Genomic DNA, 27,811 nt, shown 5'->3' on the forward strand with positions numbered 1-27,811 from the left:
AGTTTTAACTAATTTTATTCCTTGTTTTGGTAGGAAATTTTGTACATTGAAAAATTCACTGACAAGGACCTGATCAACTTGGTTTTTTTAAACAATTACTATGAAAAATGAAATCCCCAGTTGCTCAGGAGAATATTCTTTCTTTCTCCTAAATTGATTGTATAGTGGTGAGCCGTACCAAACTTGCAGGTTTTGTGTTTAGCTTATCAATAACTCAACATTGCTTCTGTTGCAGAGTTCCCTGAAGAGAAGAGGCAGCAGAGAAATCCACAAAGAAAAAAAGACATTTACTCAGGTATGGTTTTCATGAACATGCACCTTTGAGCAAAATCACATGCTAAAACTCAGAATTTCTTTCTATGGGTTTTGACAGGGCCATCAGGCATATTACCTAGAGTGCAATTAGGCCTTAATCTACTGAGACCTCCCAAAGATAATGTAGAAGCAATTTAGGACACAAGTGTAGTCTCTAAACTGTGCAGCTTCTCGGGCTCATTGTGCTTGTATCCCACAGATTCAGGCTGCAGGTTTTCTACAAGAAGAGAAAATAACCTTTCCTCACAAAGTAATTGGATCACAGCTTAGGGACTAACTAAATTTATACACAGTGCCAAAGAGTTTGTGCTAATGAGTGTCTTGGCAGGGAATGCAGTTTGCACACTGCAACGACACCTCGCGAGCTCTTGTGTCGCAGCCCAGAGTCTGATCTCTCTGGTGTCAGGGGGGCAGAACGTGAACCTGTGCTCCCCAGTCTGAGATACAACACAGAGCCTAAGCTACCCACTCAATCTCCCTTTGGACACTGGTTTTATTGAAATCACGTAGGTTGATCCCTCTCAGGGAAGCGGTCTGCCCTGTTTCCTCTGCTTTTTGTGCTGACTGTAGGACTTAAAGCTTTTCCCAGCACCCGTGCAGTTTCTGTTTATAGCCAGAGAGATGGGGATAGTATTTCACCTCGCTGGGAAAGGAGCCAAGAGTGACATCGTGCCTTCATTAGGGAAAGGATGCACTTCCCCTGCTGCCCCCTTGGCAGGATTAGTGTATGCAGCCAAGACCTATGGGTTGTCTGGCCTTAAAATCCATTGATTTATAATAATAACCACGATAAATAACTACAATACATTGAACTTGAGGGGGTAGGACAGGCAGCTGAGTGGGTAGAGTGAGGAATTGTGGTGGCCAGAGGGCTTCAGCCTGCATTCCTGGGACGAGGCAGACTGAGTGTCCCTGCCAAGATGATTCAAACGTGGCTTAATCAGATCTTAAAATGGGGCACTGGGCTTTCTTCCTGCAGTGCCTGCCATGGGGAATTAGTTAAGTCATCAGTCAGGTCAGAGAGTTCATTTTTTCTGCAGGTCTATAAAATACATGATGAAATATATACACGTACCCGCACACATACAGATTACAGGTGAAGCTACTTGAAGGCACGATTGTGTCCACTGGAGTTTGTGGGAAGCACTGTCTTTCCTTTCCTCATTCCTGGAAATACATTGCTATGCGAAGGAAATGGATTCTTGTGCTTGTTTCATCTGCCCAAATCCAGGCATTAAGAGTAGTTGTAGTTTGCCTGGGAAAGCCTTAAAAAGGACTTCCCAAAATTAACTGAGTAACCAAGAGTAAGCTCAGCACCACTTGCAATGTGGGGAAGTGACCCCAGAAGCCACATGGGGAGAAGAACTTGCATGCTGTGCACACACACACATAGTAACTCATGCAAGGAAAGGATTTGGGCTTGGAAATGAAAACCATTACGTCAGCACTCTGCAAGGTGGCCACTCAGTTATCTTCACCAATTCTTTAGTGTAGGAAAGACTGAGAAACAATCTTATATAATGACATGGCCCAGACTACAGGTACGTGTCCTAGCTATCTCCCAGTTCTAGGGTGTTACCCAGAGCCTTCTTCAAACCCAGATATCCAGTCAGAGGTATATTCTAGTGTGCACCACAGCAAGTACCCGACCTGGTCAAACAACCACTGGGTCCGGGGGCATAGCCCAAGAGGGTTGGTACAGATACAGCCCAGGAGGATCAAAATGTTGTTCTTGAGGGACGGCCATCCTAAGTACGTAGAGTTAGTTCAAATACCCATTATATGTTTTGTGAGTGAGAAGCAACCACAAACTTAGATTCTATGCATCCACACACTTAGAGGTATGTATAGCATATGGCAAGACCTGGGTTTTTACTTGCTGAGAGCTCTTCGTGAAAATTAGCTGGAACATTGCACCCACTGCAGGGCACACCAGGTAAATAATACACATGAGGCTGATTGTCTTGAAGTCGTGTAAAAGCAGAATTCATGGTAGCACTAACTCACCTCTAGCAGTATTGAAGAAAAAAAGTTTTTATTCAGCAGAATTGCAAAACGGAGCCTCTTGGAAAATACCAGGCACCAGGCAAAACACAAAGAAAAGTGGTTCTCCAGCGCAAGGTAGGAGTGCTGGCACTCAGCCAGATGCTTGGGTGCTGGTCGTACTGCCCTGTCGTCAGACTTGCAACCCCAAAACCGCTTAACCATCTTCTGCCTGGCAGTTCCCTTGAGCTGGTGGTGGTGGCAGAGGAGACGGCGTTGACCTCTATCTAGCTTTGTGTCTTCCTGGCAGAAAAGAAATATCATATTGAGGAATTTTTGATCAGCTCTTCATTCTCATCCCGTCATTTACATTGCATAATTAAGTTAATTTATTTCTTATATGTTTCATTTCTTTATCTCCACTTTCTGCATTTGTCTAAATTAGACTGCAGACTCCGTAGGGAGGGATCTGGGTTTTTTCTTTCTGCTTTTTTTCCCATTAACATTCTTCTGAAGCGCCATGCACAGCCACGGTGCAATTGCATGCAAATAATCACTATCAGTAATCATTAACTCCCATCTATCCTCAGTGATATCTTAAAGTCTGTGACGAGCACCATGATTGATGGAACATTTTTACACTACTGTTCCTTCTTTTCCTTTTATATGATGGGTCCTATGTACACCTTTTAGGAAAGCACCCACGTACCAGGTGTTTAATACAGTCAGGAGGCCATAGTCCAGATTCAGCCTCTGGGATTTCAGCCTTTTGTTTCTTCAAAAAGATGGAAAGGCTATTCTCTTTTTAAATTTTTTTCCTTTCTTTTCATCCGTGATATAACTTGTCTTATGAACTATTACAAACTTATCTCATGAACTGTTTTCAATTTTGGTGATTTGGCCTCTCCTTAGTTTACCTTATGTGTCAAAACTCTGCTTGCCTGTGTGGATATCTCACCGTCTCACTGTTTCTACTTGATTTCAACTGATCAAGAAATCACTGATATTTCTGTACACAAAGTTTCCAAGGGACAGATGCATGAAGGTTGGAGTCCTACTCTTCTGGCATGTTTAGATCCGGCTGATAAATCTCTCCTGACCATTCTTTTCCTTTGGAAAAAAGCTGTCCAGGGAATGGGATTTTCAGTAGTCATGTTCCTGGCAGGGAAGTGGGGAATATCTAGAGCTTTCTCACCTTTCCAGATGGGATCCATATTTAGTAGGCAAAATTAACATTCATCAGCTTTGTTGTTTTGTGTGAGGCTTGTATTTGTGTAAAGAAAAAACTTGTTTCTTTCAGCACTTGCAAAAAACAAAACTTACAAATTTGATTCTTTTATTCCCCCCAAAAAAATTTTACTGAGACAAAACCTGGCAATAAAGTAATGCTGTTAAAGAAGATAACAGTAGCTTTGTCCTGCTATAATAACATGCTAACTCCACAAATGCATTGAGTCATGCAGTGATGCCAAGCAAAAACATTGGGGCCCTGACCCTAACCTCGTTGAAGCCCTTTCCTTTTCTTCAAAAGCTTCAGAAATGCTGAGTGTGTTGTCCCAAGTGCCACTCAGTGACTGTTATTTATACTGTTTGAAAGGCAGTGGGTGTCTGGCTGGAGCTCCCTCTGACCCCTGGGTAGGAGCTGGCCTCTGGTGTTCCCAGGCAGGGCAGAGGGGGGCGAGCAGGCTGTCCTTTCCCTGGGGAGGTGCAAGGCACCAGCTAGTGCCACTCAAGGCTGGGCACTTGAACCCAAAGGCAGACAAGAAGCGGGGGAAAGGAATGCTGGATTAAAAAAACAGAATAAGAAAAAATGTCAGTTTAGCTATAAGCATAAATAAATAACCAGGAGTAATCACCCCACCTGTGAACTCTGACGTGCAGCACTGTTCTGGCTGTAACTTTCCTTGTGATCTTTGTATTTCCCTAAAAGCAAAACCTACAGCTGTGGGGAAAAAAACAATTCTCCATGGTAGAAAAAACAGAGGTAATATTTTATACAGCCCTGACCAAAGATGGTGCTTTAATCATACAGCCTTATTCAGCCAGAGCAACCAAAATTCAGAGCGACTCCAGTGGAGGCTGCATGGAATTTTGCCAGGTTTTAATCTGATACTTAATTTGCACTTTTGAGTTACAAAGAGAAAAGCAATTTGCAAATATATGTGCGAAAAAGAGGAACGTGTATGCAAGGAGACAATAGAGAAGATAGAAAGCCCATCTTTTAGAGGCTCTACTTCTAATCAATCATATGCACCTCGACTGAATTCGTACAAAACTCATATTTCTGGTGCCAGAAACACGATTACCACAATTTTAGTCAGTCAACCCTTAAGCTGATTGCAGCTGTGTTTGATTCTTGGTTATCACTGAAAACCAAGCGTTAACAGAAACTTTGACTATTTTTTACCTCTAATATGTTATTAACATGTAAGCTAACTTTTTTACTATTCAGTTTTTTTAAAGTCCCAACCTGCAGCAAGCAGCATCAATAAGAAAGCTGACTGAGTTCAGAAGTATACAACCAATTACTTTTTTTATTAGTTATTAATATCTGAAATAAAGACATAATTAGTATATATCTAAATAGAAAGGGATGAAAATGATTTGGTAACACAGAAGACACTGTTACCAATGTGCTAGGATGTGTCCTATAGAAATTAAATAATTTCCTCAGGTTGCTGAGCCACAATGAGTTTTGTAATCTTTGGTTTTTTTCATTAGCCTGATCTGGATGAACAATTAAAGTCAGTCATGTTTTCTTTGGATTTGGTTTCCATTATTAGGAATTATAACAAAATGGTGCTTGTGAAAGATAACAGTGCTCCGGGGGCTGAAATGAAGTTTCCATAGATAATTGCACATATGTCCACATGGCCTACCAACAATGATAAAATCTACCGTCTCAAGAGATCCTCTTTCAAGGCCTGCCTTCCATTATACTGCTAATGCTGATAAATGTGTCTCTTTCAAGGCCAAGTGCCTGTATCTCCATGACAATTCATGAAAGTGATTCATGCAAAGAAATTGTTCATCGGCTTAGAAATTACTTAACCTTGTCTCTTATTTCAGCACAATACACACTAGAGTTTTCATCTGAGTTGAGATGCAGTGCTTTTAAAAGCCCAACACACACAAATAAAACAAAACAGTCGGTTCTATACCCTGGTACTTCCTGAAAAATGCAGGTTTTCACATGGGATGTATTTGAATGTAAACACGGTTTAATGAATTTTTCTTTCCTTTCTCATATGTTTTCACCAATCTCCCTTGTGAACAGTTGTCCATACCAGAAACAGAGATCACAATCTGCTCCATCCTAATAATAACAGCAGAGAGACAACAGTTGCTTCCTATTTGGAAAACAAGTTAGGAACTCATCTATTTCACAGCATTATGAGATCATAGTAATTAAAGTCTTCACTTTTCAAGGCAGACATGCAGTTTAGCACACCCTTTTTTGTGCTTTCTATCTGAAGGAACCTGAAATTTGGGATTTATGATGAGCAAATTCATCTGTGCAGTCTTTGTTTCATGATGCTAAAGTGTGCCATCAAGCATCAATGTGACAAAAAGTGCCAACAAATCATGGAGCCTTTTCATTTGAATCTTTATTTTCCACAAAATTTGATCAGTATTTGAGGAAAAAACATTGCACTGGCACTCTTGCATCACTGAACACTTGCATAGGCACACTTTTTTTTGCCCCCCTCTTTAACTCTGGTCAAGTTGCTTTGCCAATTTAACCAAGACCAAGCCATGAAATGTGTCCACTGTGTGGTGTGCGCAGCTCTGTCTGTGTATTGTTTGCATACCTAACAGATATCCTCAGAGGATGGGGAGGTGGAGATTTTGGAAAATCAGCTGCTGATTTTGCTTGTATTATAATATAATCTTGGGGTGGGGGGTGATTATTCTTGGCAGGAGGACAGTGCTGATTTGAAGTGCCAGCTCCAGTTTGCCAAAGAGGAGGCAGCGCTGATGCGTAAGAAGATGGCCAGACTGGGGAGGGAGAAGGACGAGCTGGAGCAGGAGCTCCAGAAGTACAAGTCCATCTATGGAGATGTGGACAGTCCCCTGCCTACCGGGGAGGCAGGGGGCCCGCCCAGCACCAGGGAGGCTGAGCTGAAGCTTCGTCTGAAGCTGGTGGAGGAGGAAGCCAACATACTGGGCAGAAAAATAGTGGAACTGGAGGTGGAGAACAGGGGGATTAAAGCTGAGATGGAGGATATGAGGTGCCAGTATGAAAAAGAGTGTCTCAGCAGGGACCACATTTCAAGCATTCCTACCTCGCCCTACGGCGACTCCGTGGAGTCGGCCACAGAGCTGCGCAGGCACCTGCAGTTTGTGGAAGAGGAAGCAGAGCTGCTGAGGCGGTCAATCTCCGAAATTGAGGATCACAACAAGCAGCTAACGAATGAGCTGAACAAATTCAAGTTTGAGCCAGGCCAGGAGCCTGGCTGGTTGGATGACGCAGCATCCAAGTGCGGTGGGACCTTGCAAGAGGAGCTGAAGTCGGCCAGGTCACAAATCAATGAGCTGAGCGGGAAAGTGATGAAGCTCCAGTATGAGAACAGGGTCCTGATGTCCAATGTCCAGCGCTACGATCTTGCCTCTCACCTGGGCCTGCGCACTTCCAGCCCCAGGGACAGTGACGCTGACAGCGATGCCGGGAAAAAAGAGAGTGACAGCGAAGATGGTCGTCCACCCCAGCCAAAGAGAGAGGGGCCCATTGGGGGTGAGAGTGACTCTGAAGAAGTTTATGAGAAGACATCGGGTTTTGGGAGTGGGAAGCCATCAGAAGTCAGCGACCTGTGCTCCGCCGAGCTCATGAGAGTGAAAGAGGACACCGAGTCTTTAATTAACATCAAACGTGAGGCTGAGCGGCTTGAAAGGACGGTGGACCGCCTTATCACTGACACAGACAGCTTGATTTATGATGCAAAGGTGCACATAACCAGCAGCCCATCCACTGAGCAGGATTTCAGAAGTGGTGAGGAAAGGGGAGAAGATAAGCATGAGCCAGAGCTTCTGGACGCCGTCAACACCAGGATGAAAGCTTTCCGGAAGGAGCTGCAGACCTTCCTGGAGAAGGTTGATCACATTGGAGAGGGACTTAAGGAGCAGATGGAGGACCTCTCTCCTCTTCCCCATCTCACAGAGTCTTCCAGTTTTCTATCCACAATGACATCCATGTCCCGAGACTCTCCCATTGGTAACCTGGGGAAGGAATTAATCACCGACTTCCAGGTAAGTCAGCCTCTTATTTGCCTTCTTTCTGTTTTATCGTTTCTCTTTCTTTCTGGCATTGCTACCCTAGAGCTAATTTTCCTCACAGCTGCTTTGTTATGATTTCAGACCCGCAGTGTATTGAAGTGTGTAATGTTAAACAAACACTTTATAGTTTTTTCCTTTTATTTATTTGCACAACTCCTTTGATTCAGAGGCGGTTCCTCATGGCAAAAAAGCTAATCCACTGGTGTTAGAGAGATCTGTCTTGTTTTTGTCTGTAACAACAGCGTTTCCCCATGAAAGAGGAGATTAATTAAAAAAATAAATAAATTCTGATGAATTAGAAGCCTTGCTAAGAAATGTGAGGAGGTCTTTACTATGCTTTCTTGTAAAAAGGGTCAGGCATGTTCTCAAAAGCCTTGCCAAAAGAACCCCATCCAAATGCAGTTTTCTAAGTGATGTGTTTTGAAAAGCCTGCTTACAGCTCACTCCCCTAACCGAGCAGCGGGTGAGAAGCTCTGTAGCCAGCGAAGGACTGCCTTGCCTAAAGCGTTGCCCATGGGCGCATGTCTAAACTGCCACAACTGCCACACTGGATATGGCTTTTCTGCACAGCACAAGTAAGGAAGGAAGAGCCTTGTGTCCCATATCCTTCATGACTTGTATGCTTGCTGTTGGTTTGACTCATGCATCCTCATTGCATGCGCCTCATAACCAGTGTTTGCATTCTTTTTTCCTCTCTTTCTCTTTTTTGCTTTTCAGATGTTTCAGCCCATCATTTTGCTCATCCTCATTTTGGTTTTGTTCTCTTCACTTTCTTATGCCACTGTATTTAAGTTGTTTTTTCTGTTCACGCTTTTCTTTGTCTTGTAGTTTTCCAGTCGTCTACCTTACCCATTTTTGTTTTCTTTATTCCCTCCTGTCCTTTTGTTTTTTTGTTATAAACCGCCCATGCACCTAACAGTCCAAACTGAGGGATCAGATGGAGTGGCAGCTCAGACAAGATCGTGGAGAGGAGCAAGAGATTCACCACCAGCGAGCCACCACCGACCCACACCGCAGAGCTGATGGAGACATTAAACTCTACAGGCCAGGAGACAAGGGCTGTTTCAGTCTAGAGGTCAGCAAAGCAGCCCTTCTTACTCACTGCCTCCTGCTGCCTTAGCCAGGAGGTTGGGGGAGTAAATTAGACCAAACTCAGCACCCCTGTTGTGAAATTTGTGGTTGATCTTGTTTGCCTCTTGTAGTTGCAGAGAAGCAAATTGGCTCTGACTCTGAAGTCATCACCCCGCTCCCAGTAGCTTTGCCAAGGGTAAAAGCACAGCTCAGGGGCCAGCTCCAATTGAGTATAGAAATGAAAGATCTCCAGAAGAAGTTGTAATCCCTGAAGTTAGATCATGCTTCCAGGTTTCACCTTGGTGAATATTTTAAATATGGAAAGTCTACAGATAGAGATTACTTTGCGTTTTGCCTGGCAGTAGCCTGCGCAACACAGGGTTTGATGCTGGTATGCATGGTGATTCTCAACAGGTAACACACCATCCTGCAGCTTCCAAAAAAAAAGCTTATTTAAAGCATATTCTCCATTGTTTGGGTTGTTGAGTTCTTTTCCATTTGTCAAAACATCAATCAGTTTTTATTTGAATCTTCATCATGCAGAGGCCATGTCTGCCTCAGTAAACATCTCCTTAGCTGCTTTCTCATGAACATAGATTGTCCAGACATTGCAATTGGTCATGAAGAAAACAAATCTAGTCTGTCTCCATAAAACCAGGCTTTGAGCACTGAAAAAATTTTCTGCTGGCCACTGGGAAGCCAAAACCACCTTGAAACTGAGATGGTTAGAGTAGCTTCTAGTGAAGGATGAGTTTAAATATATTTTTAATTCTAGAGACATGTGCAGAAGACTTAATATATCTGAAACCCCTAAATGAGTCTGGGAAAGGGGGACTGCTGCCTGGGATAGCTGGGTATGTGAGTAAGCAATAGCAAGAACTAGAAGGGGTAGGAAGAAAAAACTTGAGGGCAGCTGGTAGCCAAGCAGAACAATGCTGTATTGAATATCAAATGGAGAGTGACTCTTCATCTTAACACAGGTAATTCTTTCCTGGTTTGGTTTGGTCTAAAGTATCCTGATGGCACAGAGTTTTGGTAATATTAGTATAATGAATTTGCTCAGCAGCTTCTCTTCTAACTTTTCACTTTTAACGGTGGTAATGACCCCAGGAAGGATATCTGATAAACCCAGAACACTGTAAGTCTCTCAGTGAAAGGTAAAGTCATTCTTTCTCAGTGGTGAAATGGGTGGATGAGGTAGAGAAATCTTGCTCTTGAGCATGGATCCCTTTGCAATAAGAAATCAATATTGGTGAATAGTTATGGCAGATTTTCTGATCCCAGCAAATGCTTACAATATTTCTGTTTAAATTCTCTTTATCCTAGAATAGCCTTGTTATTACATTAAAGCCTATATTTGTAAGCCCTCTGTTAAGATTAGGGATTTGTCTAACTTTGGCATATCTTTTTTTTTTCCTCTCCCAGGATGGGATGATGTGCAAACTATGTACAGCAAACTGTGCTTAAATAGAGGATGGACAGTTTTATACCATAGCCTGACAAGGCACAAGCCAGTAATTATAATCGAAGGTAGACAATAGCCAGTTTAAGACCAGATGTGCTCAAAATATGGGTTAGACTAGGCTTGAAATGGCCCTTACTTGAGACAATGTTGAAGACTAAGGTGTTTTTTCAATCACTATTACTTAAGCAACATAGAATCTTAAAATCCATAGTAGTCAAACCCAAGTGAAGCAGAAAGTTTCTCAAAATAATTTTGTAAGGTATCATTTTTAATTTCATTATTCAATTTAATTTCATGATTTATTGTAATTTTTAAAATATTTTTTTCATACCCTGCGCTACCACAAGCTACTAATTTTTTGTGCCAGATGAATGGGCAGGAATAAACTACTATTGGAATACCAAAGGGGTTTTTTTATTATCACAGAAATTTCAGATGGAGACTCAAACCTTATAATGCCCACAGCAGGTATGGTTACACATGAGTCTTTATCTGCTTTACTTATGAAGTGAAAGTATACACACTGGCCAGTGGATAACACTGATTGATGATCTTCTTAATGTGTATGGACTTTCAACATGAAAACAACACATTTCATTTCACTGAGGCAAATGTTTTCTCTTTTTTTTCAAGCAAACCCATTTTTTTAAATTTAGTTTTTTCCAAGTTTGAATTTGAAACTAAATTTTCACAAGCAATGCTGGGCAGCTTCCGTTTAGCCATTTCTTCTATTTTTAAAAATGAGCATTGTGGGAGCCTAATTGTTTGATTAAATGCAATAAATGCAGACAGACATGTGCTTGAAACTACCCTGTAGCCTAACTGTAAACATCTGCCTTTGTTTGGGCTTTGCACTGCAGTTGTTAGTGCAACAGTACTATTAGAATGCATTTGCATGTTAAGGAGATTGGTTAAAGTCCCTGACCAAGGGAAATTATGTCTTGAAATTGCCTTAAGAGCAGGGCTTTGTTTTCTTGCTGAAACAAGCCATTCAGCTGCTGTTGTGGTAGGCTGGAGCCCATTGGGGTGGATATTCAATCCATTATTCATGATTTTAGCAGGGCTGCATTATGGTGGGAAGGGGAATTGATTCTTTACCATCCAAAGAAAAAGCAGATGAACTAGTAAGAATTGCCTTTACTAAAACAAACAGAAGAACTAAAAAAGGTAATGTTTCTTGGAGCAAACACACTATGGAACCAGTGGGGAAAATGGTAAATACTTCTGGTGAATTTTACCAATGGAATATCCATAAACAAAAGGCAGCTTCCTTAAGCAGTCTGCTCCTATTTATTCAGAAACAAAAAGACATTCTGAAGAAGAAAAATTTTACTCTTTCAAATGACCAGATGTGGTTTGTTACAGTATTTGATACCCAGTGTCCTAAATTGGAGCTGTATCTCCTAGCTCCATTCCTTCAGAAGGTATCAGTTCTGCCTTCACCTGAGTAAGTATGTAGCACCAAAGGCAAAAGCACTCATCTTTGCATTTCAGGTTTGGATTATTTTCATACCTGGTTTTAAAGACTTACATAGTTATTTTTCTGTAGAAAAATGCCACAAAATCTTTGACACTCCCAGGTTATGGCAAAAAAATCCACTTAAGTGAATTTGCTTAAAAGGAATGAAGTGTCACCAGAAGAGAACAAAAATAAAAGCAGATAAGCTAGAGAAGGTGAGAGCACGTCTTAAAAAACAAGTTTTCCATAAAGTCTGGTAAAGAAATAGGAATAGCTCACACTTAGTGAAGAAGAATAGTTTTTTCTAGGCCATTGTTTACCTATTTATCCATTTTCTTTCTTATCGTGCCAATAAGAAATGTAAAACATTTCCATTACTCTAAGTTAATACCTATGTTGTGTGCACCGACTCGAGTCACTTTACCACCTGCTTTGAATCAAAACTTCTGTATGGATCCATTTTGGACATAGCTGGAGAATTTTGGCCTATATTTTGAATGCTCTATTTTTTAACTGGTGCTTCTGTTCAATTTTCATAATTTCATGCTTTTCAGCTGGATGGCTTCTGCAGCAGCTCCTAGCCATGTGCAGAAAATTTGCACATCCATTTCTCTGGTTAAAGATTTTGTTTTCCCAGAAAAGAAACAGTGAATGTTTTACATATTGTGCCTTTCTTTCTTCTGGAGAAAAAACCAAAACAATCCAACAACAACCAGTGAGGACCACATAGAAAGTGGTGTGGCTTATGTCCACTGTTCCTCCAATGCAAAATTGTGGGAAGAAGGAAGATAAACTGACGCTGTTCCCACCAAGATTAGGGGCAGCAAGAATAACTTACTTTGATGTATTGTATTCTTTCTTGCTATGTAAGATTCTGTAAAGGTTGACAATATAATGGCTTAGAAGACCCTTTATGATGTAAATCTGGATATTTGAGTCCTAACTGAACTCAGTGAGACTTTGTATACTATCCATACAATGAGATGGATTTTTAAAGACTTGAGAAAAGTGTTCTGTGTTTTCCCAATCTCAGAGACTTTCTATATAAGCAACAGACAAATAACCACACAGCTGCCTATTGTACACTAGCAAATGGAATATGTGTCACCTATTTTCAAGGGACGAGGAGAAGAGTACATCTTCAGAAGCAGTTTCTGAGAATTCAATTAGATGTGTATTGCATGTAAAAAGTATTACAAAGGGCTCTGAAAGTTTCTTTCTGATCTGGTTGGTTGGTGCATGCAATTATCCCATGTGACAAAGTATCGGTTTCTTAACTATGTGGTCAAGTGTAAGGTCCAAATATCAAAGCATTATTACATGGCATTAGGGGAGCAACATAAAAATTAATCTTTTGACTTCCTTGGAATTGCACACAAATGATGGAGACTATCATTCTTCCCTGCCTCCTCAGGCTTATTTTGTTTGATCAGTCCTGAAAAAAAAAAAAAAAAAAAAAAGAAAAAGATTAAAAAGAAAGATTCCATGAAATCTGATGTTCACAGTTGTTGCATAGAAATTGATTAAGTTTGCAGGCAAATTGAGATTGTAATTAGCTATGGTAAAACGGAGAAAACAGGCAAGTAAAACCCAGTCATCGTGGTGGATGGGAATCATGTAAAAACAAGTCATGGCAGAAATGTGAAATTGTGTGAGCTGGTAAGTAACCTGAAAAGCTGTCAGCATTCTGAGAGGGCCAGAAAGGGGTCAGTGCAGTGAGAGAGCAGTGGTGACGTTCCCCAAGTGCGGATGACTTTTCTCTGCATATCCTCATGGGGCAAAAGCTTCGGCATGGATTAACTTGTTCTGGAGTGATAACAGGTGAGATAAAAGAACTGAGAAGAAGGATTTGGCAGTGCCTGTCTAGGAGGCCAGGAGTGGAAGTGTATCTGGTAATGCAATAACTGGGATACATGGGAAAATGTTAGTTGGTGTTGAGCTCTGGATGAAGTGCAGCTGTTTCTGTGGTGCTGTGGTAGAGTAGCTCATAGTTCCCATTATATTGTGTTTGTATGTCTCGTTGTAGTGAGTTTACGTCTGTGGTGTCAGTACTATGTGTAGTGGCCTTGGCACTCCTGGTGTTTTACGTCCCTCTTGTAGCGCATTCCTTGACGAGAACAAAGGAAAAAAAAGAATGGAAGTTAACAGGTTATCAACTTTTGTGTCCATTTTGTAGCAGTGTTCCTTTCCAAAACAAAACAAAACCACAGTGGTGCCATCCTACAGATTGTATGATAGGGGAGTGATTTCCATGTACAAACATACAAACATCCATCAGTGGAGTATCAGGTATATTATGTACTGCACACACAAATATCACATAATACATTTCTATATATTCCTCATTCACAATCCAGATGTTTAGCAGCAATCTATTAGGCACTTAAGCAGCCTTATCTCCCATGATATAAGCAGTGCAAATCCCAAAGCTTCTGGTAGAAATGACATTATATATAATTATAGACTGAAGAGTCCTCAGGTTTCACTGGAAGGAACGAGGTGTGCCACTCTGCATTCATAGCAACTTTTCAACATGTTTGCTGTAGCACTTACAAAAATGTATTGTCCTTACAGAGGCAAAGCAGTTGTGAAATGATTTGCACTTAGTGTGCACGTAATAGTCGATCTGGCTTTATGGTAAATTTAATCTCTTTTTGGTAATTTCAACAGCTATCACATAATCCTAGCACCCAAGTTTCCTGAAACTTGGCTCTGCATGGACTATTTTTATTAAACAATTGCATAAATCGATCATTTTCTTGCCTTAATGTTGCCAACATAAGGTGTTGGCAGTATATACATAACTATGTGACTTGAATTTATACTAATTTGAAGCAGAACAAATTATCTCTTAGCAAACTATTCTTCACCAGAAAACACAAGTGTGGGCCGAATAGTGAAAATTTAAATCTAACCTTCCAGGTAACATTTGCTGCTCTTATTCAGCTTCAAGACCAACAACATTCCTAATTATCTAAATCTGTAATTGTATGACTGTAAGGAGAAGCATATTAAGATCAGTGATTATTGCAAAGAGAAAAGCTTTGTCATGTTTTATCTGTCTTCACCAGATCCACTTTTCATGATTTTGGCTGATTTTGAATTCATGAAAAGAAGGAATGGACTTTTTTTGCGAATTACACCTGAATTAACTGGTACATTGGTTCTTATTTGCCATATTCCTAAAGAAGCCTGATCAGAATAAAAAAATGCAGAAATTTCTGATTAAAGTAATTTTTCATTTGTTGGATGAGAGAATTAAACCAATGATTTACAAATGATTGTGCAAAACTTCCAAATCCCATCACAATTACTTTTTTTTCAAATTAATTGTGAGACCAGGTTTTGACCTTATGTAATACAAAATGTCTTCAGACACATTATGGTGTAAGATGAAATTGATAAGGCAGATAATGTTCTCTTGGTCACTTTGTGTGTATCTTTCAGAGGGCCGGAAGTGTCTTTTCCTCAGGTACAAAACAGACATGCCCAAGTCAATAAATGACTCAAGTGAAGAGGGAACTGATAGTGCCCAAAAAGCGTATGTAGGTCCACTTTTGGTTTTCAGCAGAGTATGACCTTGCAGGTGGTTTATGAAATCCTTCTATTTGCCTTATTTCCTTTTTCCCTAGAGGAGAAGAGAGGGGTGTATGTTTCAGGGATAAATATAGTTTGAATAACCAAAAGTGTACCATCCAGGGCTGCCGTGGCCTGAACAGCAGCAGCTGCTGGTTTTGCTCTTGGAAAGTGGAAGCAGTGCCTGGAGAGGAGATGGGTACCAGGGCTGATGCCAGAGGGGAAACGGCAACACAACTGAGAGCAGTCTCACGACCTTATTATGTCCTCGCAGCTGCTGAGGTTGAAACGCACTGGACATCGTCCAGCTGAATTTGGGATTACGCTTTGACGCCTGAAGCAATCCCTTCTTTAAATATGCCTTTACTCTAGGAATTAGGTATTTGGCGCTGTAGTGTTTTCTGTGGCCACACGCATGAAGAGGATGGCATCTAGCTAAGCATCACTTTGGTACAGATAAATCAGTTTTAGCTCCAATGTCAGAGACACAAAGTGAAGGGCATAGAAAGTTCTGATTAGAAATAAAAGTACCATAGGGTTGACTAACCTAGTATAAATAATGACATTTGACTCTGCCTTCTCGGGTCTTTATTTCTAAGTAACTTTCAGGAGTAGAGTGGATGGGATGTCAAACTTAATGAGAACATAACATTGAAAGTATTAAGATTAAAATAGTATTGGACCTGAAAGTGGGAATACTTAAACGTTTTGGCCAGATCTCAGGCTCACACAGCTTATCACAGTTAGATTTGTGTAATAATTACTTAGAGTAGAAATCACAGAATGAAGTCAACTTGTGCAGAGAGCTGTCTTGTATCTGAAGAAAGGGACCTTTTATACTTCATTGGTTTAATAAATGTTATCCCACTAACTACCCAATCAGAAGTGTTGCAAATGAATAATTAGGTTCAATATATGTACATTAGATTAATCTTTTGCAGAGATGTTAAAATTTTACAGCTTTGATTGTCATAAAGAAATGCACCACCAAATATAGGTAATCCCGTAAATAGGAGTTCATCTGGCAAACATCGTTGATGGTGCACTGTCTCAGCTATTCGAGTGTAAATCCAGAGCAGAGGCCTGAAGGGAATATCCAGTATGTAACACCAGCATCCCAGCTTTAGCCTTCAGAAGAAGCCACGCAGGAAATTCCCACACATATTCAGGGCATTGCTGTTTATTTGCACACTGTGCTTTGGTTTTAACTATTGATAACCGTGAGTTGTGCAGATGTCTGTCCTGCAGTTCTTTTCTTTTTTCCTTTTTCTTACACCACGGAGACACATTTTCTGCTAAACCTATCCCTTTGTCCTGCTGATCAGCTCAGGGATTCCCCTGTTTTACCTGTACAGAATGTATCGATACAGGAGCTTCAGGCTCAACTTGAGCAGGAGACAAGACTTCACCGAGAGGAGCAAGAAAAGTTTACTGAAAGGATCATCCAGGTAAATACAAAACCCACCTGCTGGGAGAGACGCATGACCATGATGTGTGATGTGGACCTTGTTTGTCAGGGCTTGGGAATGTGTGTCCTGATGGCTGTGCCTGTTTGACCTCATCCCAGTAAATGAAGAATCTGGAATTTGAGGAAATGTAAACTCAAGCCTATTTTGCCACTGTGAATCTGGCTTCTCTGCTTTCTTCCCTGTGTGGAAGAAGTCATGGTAGAGACATGAAATACTGCATGAAGAATTATATCAGCCCCTTCAGCTCTCCATGAGCTGGGGAGAAGGGTGCTTTTGATCTCTAGGAGTGCAGTTTGGCACTGTGCCCTATTCTGACTCCTCCTAGCCCAGAGAAAATCCAACACTTCTCCAGAGTCAGAGGAGTTGTTACGCACACATAACTGAGACACAGATCAGGACTTTCTTGTATTTCTCAGTACCCTCCAACCTTCTTGTTAATAGCTGGTGGATAAATCGTATTTTGTTACATGGGCTCCCCCTGCTCTTTTGAAGGCTGGAACAGATTAGTCAATTGTTTTGTGATCTCTAGCTCCTGGGGTGAAAAAAATCTGTCGCTAATTTTGGCAGGCTGTTTGGCTGTTAACTGAAGTTTTCTTTTTAAATTTACTTCATAGATTAAACTCAGCATAATTGTTGCGTAGTGTAAAACATTTTTCCTTGTGCCAACTAATCTCTTTGTGCCCAAGTGGTATCTCTCCATTTTTTCATAAGTAGCTTTAATTTCCAAGGTATCTCCACTGGAGCTTTCCACTGGAAGCTTTTGAAGGCAACCAGTTAATTGATTTCCTTCCTAGTTGCCTTGGCCATGGAAGCTTTTTGGCAGCTATGCCTACCTCCTAAAGTTGTTTTTTTTTTTGCAACTGCTATCCATTGAAAAAGCATAATGAATTTGCCTCCATGAATTTGCCTCCACTAGAGTCTTTGCAAGAATTTGCGACCACAGGGACTTAGATTTTACAGCTTGTAAAAACAATGAAAAATGCAGCAAAATCAAAGCTAGCTGTTCCTGTTGACAGCTAGCAGAAATAGAAGAATAAAGGCGTCTTCTGGATTCTTCATTTTTTTTTCCAGATTATGCCCATCCTGTTGATAGTGTTCCTTTTTTATCACCTACCAGGATTTCTGGTGGAAATGAATCAGATCTTTGCTCTATTTAACCATAACTTCATTGGGAGGAAGAACTTGCATCAGCATCAAATCTATTTGTTTCTTCCTGTAAAAATTAAATTTAAAATCAGCCCTTTTTTACTATTTCATTTTTAGGAGTGTTTAATGACATCTAATTAATGTATGCTGGGAGTGTACAGTCTCCGAGTGTTATTAGGAGTTGCCTGTATGTTTTTTTGGGCCATTATAGCTAATCTTGTTCCAAGCTGCTTTTAAGCTTCATTTGATACACAGTTAAGTCAGCAACTACTGTAAATAATTTTAATTTAATCAGGAACTTTTTAAGGCATCTTAGCATAGATGCTAAAAATTTGCATTATGCAGGAGCAGATCATTTAAATGACAGGCAAGGCCGTAGTAAACTGTCTAGTATGGACTAGTAACCTCTGTCAGAAGCATCTGAATGTTGCCATGAAAATCAAACATGTATTTCCTATCAGTTTTTATTGCTAGGGAGTCCTTGTTCCTGAAGTATTCTTTATTCCTATGTGAACACTCTTTGCTGCAAGGGTGTGTTCCGATGGTTTGAACTGTTGTGGTCATTAGTGTACTGTGGCTTTCATAGATTTCATCTATGGAGCTGGTCAGGAAAGGGAGAGGCTGTTGTTCTGCAGAATGGAAAATAGTGGAAACTGACATCTGTAAGCAGCGGCTCTGCACTCATTTTCCATCTGCCTTTTCTTCATTAATGTGAACCACAGCTTGGTTGAAGTGGAAACACTATCTCATCCATGCAGAACACGAGATGCTGTACAACTAACTTGTACAAGTATTGTTGTGTGCAGGTCATGCCATGGTTTGATTTTGAAATATTGATGGAGAAGTCACATTTAAAGAGTAATGTTTGAGGTGGCCTTGCATTGAAACAGATGTAATTATATGTGTCCTCTAAAGAAAGAGCTTCTCTTGGTGTTTCTAGTACTGAAGCTGAGACATGTTGAATGCTGAGTTGCAACCTATTCCTATCTCTTCAGTTCTGTGTGTGCCCAAGACACAGTAATGTCAGAATGAGAAACTGTTTACTACAGTATCATTCAGATGCCTTCAAGCATGAATTGTGAGAAGTGAAGGGCCAATAGTTGTAGGAGAGATATGGGATGTGATTCCTTCAGAAGTGTTGCCCTTCTAGAAGGAGAGGGACATGTAGCCACGGAGGAAAGGACAAGTCTGTGGCTGAGAGGGAAGAGGCAACACAGTATTTCAGGTTGTCTGAAAGGCAGCTGTGGTTCCACCTCCAATGAATGGCTGCAAATGTATTTAGTAGGTATGGTATGTGCTGCAGTGTGGGGTGGTGGCTATACTGAGAACCTACTGCAGAGGTACAATCAAGAGAGGGAGGAAAATATGAGTGCTATAAACTGTTTAACCACCATCAGAGCTATTGTGCATCTTTAAAGTAAATATCCAGTTCCACAGCAGGTTATTTGCATATGGTTATCTAGGCAAAGTTTATCATGCGTTATCCTCTAATTTTCTCAGCAGTCCTAAATGCTGAGGAACTTACTGAACCAAACTCAGTAGTTACTCACTACTGATAAAAATCAGAGATTTCAGTTTGTCTCATCCAACGAAGTACAAGTCCTGGAGACTGCCCTGGGACACCACCCCATTGACATGGTGTCTGTCATTCCATTAAAGCTGGAGGAGGAGCATATGCAGACCCTGCGGAGGAAAGACTTGGAAGTGCAGAGCTTGACTTTGCAGAACAAACTGGAAGAGAAGACCTGGGGTCAGGAGAAAAGTCTACTGCAGCAAGAACTCAGGCATTTCAAGCAGGACACCTTTCTGTTGTATGTCAAACTGAAGTGGCTGCTGAAACACTGGCGGCGAGGCAAGCGGATGGAGGAGGAAGGGGAGGACACATTAGAGGTAACCGTCCCACCTGAATAACCCAAATGAGCTACAACCAGTGGAGTACTGGGATAACCCTTCTTTATGTGTAGACTTAAAATATGAAGTGGCATCAGCAACTTCATAATTGCCCATAGATTGAAAGGGGATTCCAATTAAACACAAATCTTTTCTTAAGGTGGCTTGTGCTAGAATATATTCTGCGTGATATGTTACAGATCACCCATCTTTAAATCGAAACCTTTAACTAGTACAAACATGTCCCTGAAAAACTCTCTCATAGTAAATGAAAATTCAATTGGATCTCAAAGATACGACTCCTGAGTAACTTTTTGAAAGAAAAAAACACATTAGCAAGCTGAGGGAGTCAAATCTATTTAGATGGGTTGAGTGCTGTTGTTTCTCTCATCATGTGCACAGGGTGTTCCTTACAAAGCCTTCATCAATACAGATGGAGGGAAGCTCTGTTTTCGTGTTGGCAGGAGAATTATGCAGCTTCTTGCGGGGACTTAGAATAAATCATTCTTATTTGTTCCTCTTCTTCATACGTACGTCTATCACTGTCAGCAGCAGTACACCAGTCGTCATCACGGTAATTTTCCAAGTACAGACTAAATCAAGTTTAGGAATTTCAGAAGTACATAACAACCTGGAATCCCCAAGCTGACATGCCTTAGCAAGGGTGTGATTGCCTGCCAACATGCACTGTGAAGAAAGGTGCTCCTCAAATGTGTCGAGTTGCACACCCAGAATTACCATTTGATTTGAAAATCTTACCCAAAGGAAAAAAAGTTCTTTAAAGTGTTTGCCCATTATGACATTTTATACAAAATTCTTGAGAACAATAGATCTGTTTTGCAGGTTCACACAATTCTGAAACCTTTTGCTAAGCAACTAAATTTTTCTCAGTATCTCTGATCCTTTTGTGCCTACTGTTTTTCAGTGTTTGCTGCATTTGGCAGTACAAGTAACCTTTCAGGTCTGGTAGGAGTATGCTTAAGTTGAATGCTCTAGTATTTTGTATTCTTAGTTAAGGGTGGATGAACATCTTTACATTCATATGCTGTTAACATGAGTCAGAAAAAAAGGAGATGAGTAGTTATTTAAAAGCTGTTTAGCTTCTACTTCAGCAGTACTAACTTGCTTCTGTGTAAACTAACTCAGCTTCTAATACCAAAATAGCTTTCATTTTTTGACTGTCTGGATTTTTTGACTGGTAAATTTATAGTCAGTCCAGCTCTAGTCATTGTTGGAGTGGTGTTTTGCTAACACACTACAGAAAATAAAGTGATAGATTTGGATACTCCCTGATCTCTGAATCTTCATCAGACAATACACCAATGTCTTGTATAGTTTTTCTAATGTGTGATGGATTATATCCATCATGCTACGTAACACACATCCTCTCAGCTGCATAGATCTCCTATTTAGCAGGCCTGCACAGTGCTGTGTTCACATATGCAACGTCATAAATCACCCAAAGATCATTTCTTTGATCGTATCACCCAAAGATTAACTCTGTAGCTTACAGAGTTGAAGTCAATATATCCCACCATGGAGATGCACGGCAAAAGAGTCCCTTCCCTTTGCCCTTCAGCAGATTTATGTCCCCAAAGGTAAATGGCAAAAGAATGTTCATGTGTCCCCTCTCTTGCATGTTAGATTGAGCACCCTGAGGCCCTTCCAGACTTTGGCATTCAGTCTGAGCAGAAGGTGAATGATGCAGAGCGACAGGAGGAGGAAGAAGATGTTGTGTTTCCACTGACAGATTTCTCCCAGCGTCCCACCATGGAGAGCACTGATCATGGACCACAGCTGCAGACTGCAGAATTACTGCAGCAGCAGAAGCAGGTAATACACCATTTATATGTCTTGCCCTGGGAATGGATACTGTGGATTTTCCAATGGAGTTCATTTTTCTGTGCTGCTGTGTTACATCTCCTAAAATCATACTTGTAAAAATACTTCTAGCTACATAGCAATTACAGTGGATTTCATCCATTATATTGATATTTAAATTTAATCAGAAGCCACGTGGTTACTGTTCTGTTGGCAGATGCTATCAGTGAAAAATCTTATTTCCTCTTATGGCTGTTTGCCCAGAAACATCTATCAGTATGTGATGGTTTGCAGAATTTACATGCTCCTCTTGTCTGAACACATCTATTGTATTCTACTGTCAAGCTTTTAGCAAGAAGATATGATTTTATTTCCTTTAAATAATTTAAGAAACTATCACATGCATTTAATGTTTCCCTTAGAGATGATGGGAAAACAATGTAAAAGTTCCTTCCTGTCATTGGGCTTGGTTTTAAAAGCCTGAAAGAAAATAACTTTTCCCTGACATCTCCTGTGCCCTGACTGTGTGTCAGAGCACTGCCATATATCCCAGCTTTTTCCTTTGTGCATTTAATATACTAGCAGTCCTAACAATACTAATAGCAAATATTCAAATATAATTCTTATATTTTTGAAATGGAAGCTGTTCATATGAAAGCATCCTGTTACACAGAATTATTTGCAATAATAAATAGAATGGAGCAAGAATTCTATGTAAAACACAAATTCAAAGAAAAAAAAGTCTTGAATCTTTATGCCTTGTGTCCCATCTCTATTTGGGCCCTTGACTTGGGAGCCTGCTCCACAGTGACAGCTCTCAGCCAAATATGCACTCTCCATGACCCCAGTACTTTGCTGGAGTTGCTGCAGGACCCGGGGATTGTGTGTGTCTTTGCATTTCAGTTCTTCGCCTTGAATTCCCCAGGCTCTCATGATTATGTATGATCAGTTTGTTTATTTTCTGTATGTTGTAGCAGGCAACTATCTGTTGTAGCAGTCTCTATCCTATAATAAGGTTAGGCAGGCTGGGAGATGCACAGGCTGTTTTGCAACCCATCTCTGTAGTTTAAGATGTAATTTCAGTTAGAATTTTTATTTGAATAAAAACAGTATAGATCTGTGATCTTTATGCTGCTTCATATTCTATTTTAAAAATTTTTTTTTAAATGTATATATTTTCCTTTTTCATCATGCTAGCTGGAAACTCCATTCTCTAGCTATTATTTTCTGTGAAGTGTGCTACCAAGTTAGTATTCATTTGATCAGTTTGGCATTTGGAAAGGTTCTATCTTGCTGGTCACATGGATCCGATCAATGTCTTCCTCTCAGCAAGCTCTTGTTTGGTAAAGGCTGTAGAAGGCCATGGAAGAGATGCTCTTGAAACATATTGTTTAACTGCATTCCATCTGTAGACTGATTTAATCTAGAATTAGTAAAATAAGTATAAACCAAAATGCTATCTCTTTACAGACTCTGTCATGTACTAACTTTCCATATAGATCTCTTAAAATGACCAAGAATATTAAAATTAATTATGTCCTCTTTGAATTAATCATTGCTTAGGCATTAATCTCAATTAAGGTAGCAGAAATGGGCAATAGATTGCTTATAATTTGTTTTTACATACAGTGCTGCAGTTCCAGCTAATCTTGCTTAAAGGAATGACCCATAGGAACAGACCATATCTCAGTACCCCTCATGATAGTGAATAGTGCATGATATACAAATGAACTTGTGAAGGTAAAATACACTTCTTGTTTTCCAACCAGGAGAAAATGTTATTTCAGCACTGCAAGAGTGAGTGAGTTTGCTAAATATTTCTCATTTTAAACACTATTTCTTGTTTTGCCTGCTCACTCAAGTACATCTTCTAACAAGCATTGCTGTGCTGAAAAACACCCACAGTTTTGGGGATCTTCTGCAGGTTCCTTAGGGCCACAGCTGGAAATAAAACACTGTTTATACTGGAAATTTGTAGTGAGTGGTGCAGCTGAAAGTCTCCAAGGTTTGCACCTGCCCAGGAGAACCCAAAGTTACTGGTTCTGTCTGACAAGCTCCAAGATGAAATACATCAGCACTTATTTCACACCAGGAATTAAATTTTGAGATAGTCTAGGAGTGGCTGAGATAACTAGGTCAGAAAAAAGAAAGGGCTTATGGTAACTTGAGGTTACCCACATTTATTTTTAACATTTAATTTTAATATTTAATGACTTATATTTTCAGCCAGCCCTCTTGCTGCTGACTTTCTTACCCTGACTGGAAAATGGAATTGTTATGAGAAAAATTATAAGCCTGGAGGCCTTAATTTCAATAAGTAACCTTTAATTTTATATTATTATGATTTGAGATACTCAACTGGATGGAAAGCACACATCTAACTTGTCTGGGATTTTTACGTGGCCAGTGTGTGGAGGGATGAAGGCATGGCAGAGTGGAAAGGTGAGAAAAAAGATTAGCTGATGAGAGACAGAGTAGATGGGGTCTCTGAGAAGGGTTAATTCATCTTTCTCTTCGTGACATTGTCCCTTGGCTGGTAGCTGGGGCAAACAGCAGAAGGGGTCAGGCAAGGAGCTGGTAAGGTTAAGAGCCAAGCTGGAAGTCTGGTCATGGGCAGGAGATCAACAGGTAAGTTGGGCTGGTGGCACAGCAGAGGAGGGCTTGCTGTAAGTCAGTGTTGCCGTGTGTACAGTAAGAGATCAGGGAGAACAGCCTGTGGAAAAAGGACGAGCTTTGGTTCAGTTGAGTAGAAAGGATGAGATGCCTGTTGCATGGTGTAAGATCAGGGGAGTAAGAATAAAAAAGTTTACACATCTGTTGTCCAGTGGAAAAAGCATTAAAAACCAATACAGTAGTGTTGTTGCTGGGAGGACTGTCAAGAAAATCCCCAATCCCTCTTTGTGATCATACAATGTTTGTTTTCAAAGGTTAGCTAAGAGAAAAGCCCAAAGGAATAATCATTAAACCCTAAATACACTAAAATGAGTTGCACCAAGATCCAGCATCCCTTTTCCCCAGATCTGTGATTGGACAGAGAAGATACACAGTTATCATTTGCTGTTTGGGCTCCTGACCTTGTATTTTCAATTATTTTCTATTAAACTGCTTGTAATACCAGGCTGTGGCTAAATTCTTAAGCGAAATACTCAAGTGAAATTCTCAGAGAAAAAATAATTGTGATTAAAAGCAGAACCAAGCTGCAAGCAATTACTCTGGTCCAAAACTTTTGTAGAGCTGAGAGACTCCCATTTCTGTGATTGACTCAGCTTAGTCAATACTGCAAAGTCCTGGAATTTAATTACAACTTACTACCCGATGTTTTGGCTTGTTGACAGCTCAGAGCTGTGAATACAACAAGACTTTAAACTTTTGTGAAGCTTTTGTAATTCTCTTGACTTAGATCAGTTGTGAATCAGTCAGATTTCTCCAGGCTTAAAATTTTGGAAACTGTTAAGGTACTAAAGAGCCATCTCCTTTCATGGGAGACTGTCCAGGGAATCACAGACATGCCAAATTTCTTCTGCTGTACACCACGCCTGAAAGGAAGGGGAAGACTATAACAATATTTGTTGTGTATTTACAGGACTTATTCTTATGCAGAAGCTGTTTGGCAGTTTTGCCAACAGAAATCTAAAGCATGTGTAGATGTTAATCTTGTATTTCAGAGCATATTCTCTTAAAAGTACTTTATCTCTTCTCCGAAACCACTCCAGTTTGGCAAAACAGAAAAAAATAATCTCACAGGCCTCTCCAACTTCAGACTGTAAATACAAAGTTGTGCAAAAGAGACTTCTCCACAGGAATAAAAAGTATGTAACCAAAATTGGATTTGTATTGGCAAGGTACTTAAAATCCCAGCAAGCCTGGGAGCACCTGGGGTACTTGTCTCATAACAGTGACATTGATGTAATGCCTCTAGAAATAAGACATGCCCTCATCCCAGTAGGCTACAAACCTGCAATGAGGCTCATTTGGTTCCTTTATGTACTAGTCCAGTACTCCTTTCTTTTTAAAGCAAATTTTGTAGGACTCTAAAATTATCAAATGTGTGAAAAGGAATGAGAAATGTAACTTGCCTTAGTGTCATTTGGTTTTTATTTTTCTTCTACCTTGTTTCCCTCGTGGAGCCTTTAGACTGTTTTGCCAGAGAAAGGTTTATGCAGCACACCAGAAAACAAAGAACATGGCTCTTGGATGAAAATTCTTCATAAACATTTGGGGTCGGGGTTTTCAAAGAGGATGAGACCAGATTTTGATGTGTTCAATGCACAGCAGCTCCTGTTGTGACACTAAGGGCAAATCTTCAAAGGAGTTCTTATTCTGATTATTACACAAGGGGCTTGAGATGTTTGGAGAATTTAGCTTTAATTAGGTATTAGAACGAAAATTCATGATTCATGATGGAAACATAAAATCTCATTGCATATTGAATAGTAGGTGATCTCATATGCATGATGGATACTGCTGCTGTATAGTAGGAAATTGCTAATTGGCATTAAATGTTAATGGAATTAATTCTGCTTCTGTGGGTGCGTTTCTTACAAAACCCTATGTTGTACACCATCACATTTCATTAGCCCAAACAGATTATAGGTCAGTCAGTGAGCACCTGCAGTTGTTTCTCCACATCTAGAATATTTTTGCTGCTGCATCAAATACATTGGAAATAGTAGGCCACATTTGTTTATTTTATAAAGAAAAAGGCACTGTGGTATGTATGATTAGTGATTACAAAAGTGGGTGAGGTGGGCTCAGTGATGCCAAAAATCTGATGAGCATATGAAATCATCTTAGTTGCCTACCTAAAATTTTGTAAGTACTGTCATTGGAAAAAGCACAAGAAAATTATTTAGATCTATGCATACGTCTGTTTACTTGACTTGTCTTCAAAGAATTTCCCCATGTAGTTACTTTGTGAAACACCAGATAAGAGGAATTGCAGGAAGCCTTTACCTGGGAAAACAAATAAAAAATAAAACCAATTAGACTATCATGCAAGAATCGAGACAACTAATTTGAGTTAAACCTTCCCAGGGAAGTTAACACATTTATGAGAATCAGGTGATTAAATGATGAATTTGTTGAGTAAACTTTCCCGCTTTCCTGCTCATGCTGTGTTGCTAATCATGTATAATTTTCTTGAAAGTATTTTCTATTTGGAATAACTTCTCAGATACAATCTCTGGCTACTCCTCTGGTCTTTGAGAGGCTCTTTGGGAATATTTGATTTGAATTTTGGATAAATAAATCATGTTATATATTTTTGTTTTCTGATTCAATGACTGCAAGAAGCGGTGGGGAACCTTTTCTTTTACTCATCTAGAATGAAGATGCAGAAAACATTTTTTTGATATTTAACATAAAAATGGCGGGTTTTGCAAGTCTTCAGAGAATGTACAGAAAGCAAATGCCAAAACTAAGAAAAAAAAAAATAGATATTTGAATAAGTATACATGATGTCACCATTGGGCTAGATTTCTAATTTAACTCCATTCTTGGCATCTGGCTAGCACAAGAGCACAGACAACATTTTCATTATGACCATGAAACTCTCAACAAGACATGGATGGGAGTTTATTCTTTGATCCCATCTACAAGAAGAAAAGTGGCCTTCCTGGCATTTGTGCCTTTGGTACCAAAAAGGGTGCTGCTGCAAAGCTAACCTGGGTGCAACTCCCTGGGGTGGAGCAGAAATATGAAGGGCAGACTAATGAAACACCTTAGCAGAGATACTCAGCTCAAAACTTCATTTCATTTCCCAAAAGAATTTTATCTGATAATACAGAAGCACTGAAAATTAATGCCTTTTCTTTATGTGTAGTTTACAAATACTTGGGATTTGATACTGAGCAATGACCGCATGTATGAGACATCTAGCTACCCAAAAACCCTCAGGAATGACACTTTAGCTTTCATTTACAGTATTAAAAAAGAAGTTATTATTGATGTCCTCAGTCTAGAAAGATGCTTAGTGCTTTTTTCAGGGTGACTGAAGTATCTTTGACTTTCATGGAGCATCAGGACCAGGGCTAACAAGAACTAGAATCGCAGAATCAAAGAATCATAGAACCATTTATGTTGGAAAAGACCCTTAAGATTATGGAGTCCAACCCTAAACCCAACACTGCCCACTAAACCGTGTCCCAAAGTGTCACACCCACACATCTTTTAAATACCTTCAGGGATGGTGACTCAACCACTTCCCTGAGCTGCTTGGAGACAGAGAAGGCGTTGCTATTCTTAGTTTTCTCATGTAAAAAGTTAACCCAGGCACTTTCTCCTCTATGCAGTGGACACACACTCCTTTTTCCTCCTGAAAATGAAACTGGAGATTAAAGCCAC

At 40.1% G+C, this 27,811-nt stretch overlaps 1 protein-coding gene across 8 annotated transcripts in view; it reads left to right on the top strand.

Annotated features, from left to right (window-relative positions):
- MTCL1 (microtubule crosslinking factor 1) overlaps positions 1-27,811 on the top strand; it is a 104,434-nt gene that overhangs the window by 54,079 nt on the left and 22,544 nt on the right. For 2 of the 8 annotated variants that reach the window (XM_050324346.1, XM_050324319.1), the window contains exons 4-10: positions 236-295; positions 2,362-2,436; positions 6,220-7,545; positions 8,492-8,647; positions 16,469-16,591; positions 19,418-19,648; positions 21,293-21,481. In XM_050324346.1, the coding sequence (XP_050180303.1) occupies positions 236-295; positions 2,362-2,436; positions 6,220-7,545; positions 8,492-8,647; positions 16,469-16,591; positions 19,418-19,648; positions 21,293-21,481 (2,160 nt within the window). The remainder of the gene's footprint in view (positions 1-235; positions 296-2,361; positions 2,437-6,219; positions 7,546-8,491; positions 8,648-16,468; positions 16,592-19,417; positions 19,649-21,292; positions 21,482-27,811) is intronic. The other 6 variants (XM_050324300.1, XM_050324355.1, XM_050324290.1 and 3 more) reach the window with 5 other exon arrangements.

Source organism: Myiozetetes cayanensis, unplaced genomic scaffold (assembly GCF_022539395.1).
Source record: "Myiozetetes cayanensis isolate MyiCay16 unplaced genomic scaffold, myiCay2020 scf1, whole genome shotgun sequence".
Taxonomy (NCBI): Eukaryota; Metazoa; Chordata; class Aves; order Passeriformes; family Tyrannidae; genus Myiozetetes; species Myiozetetes cayanensis.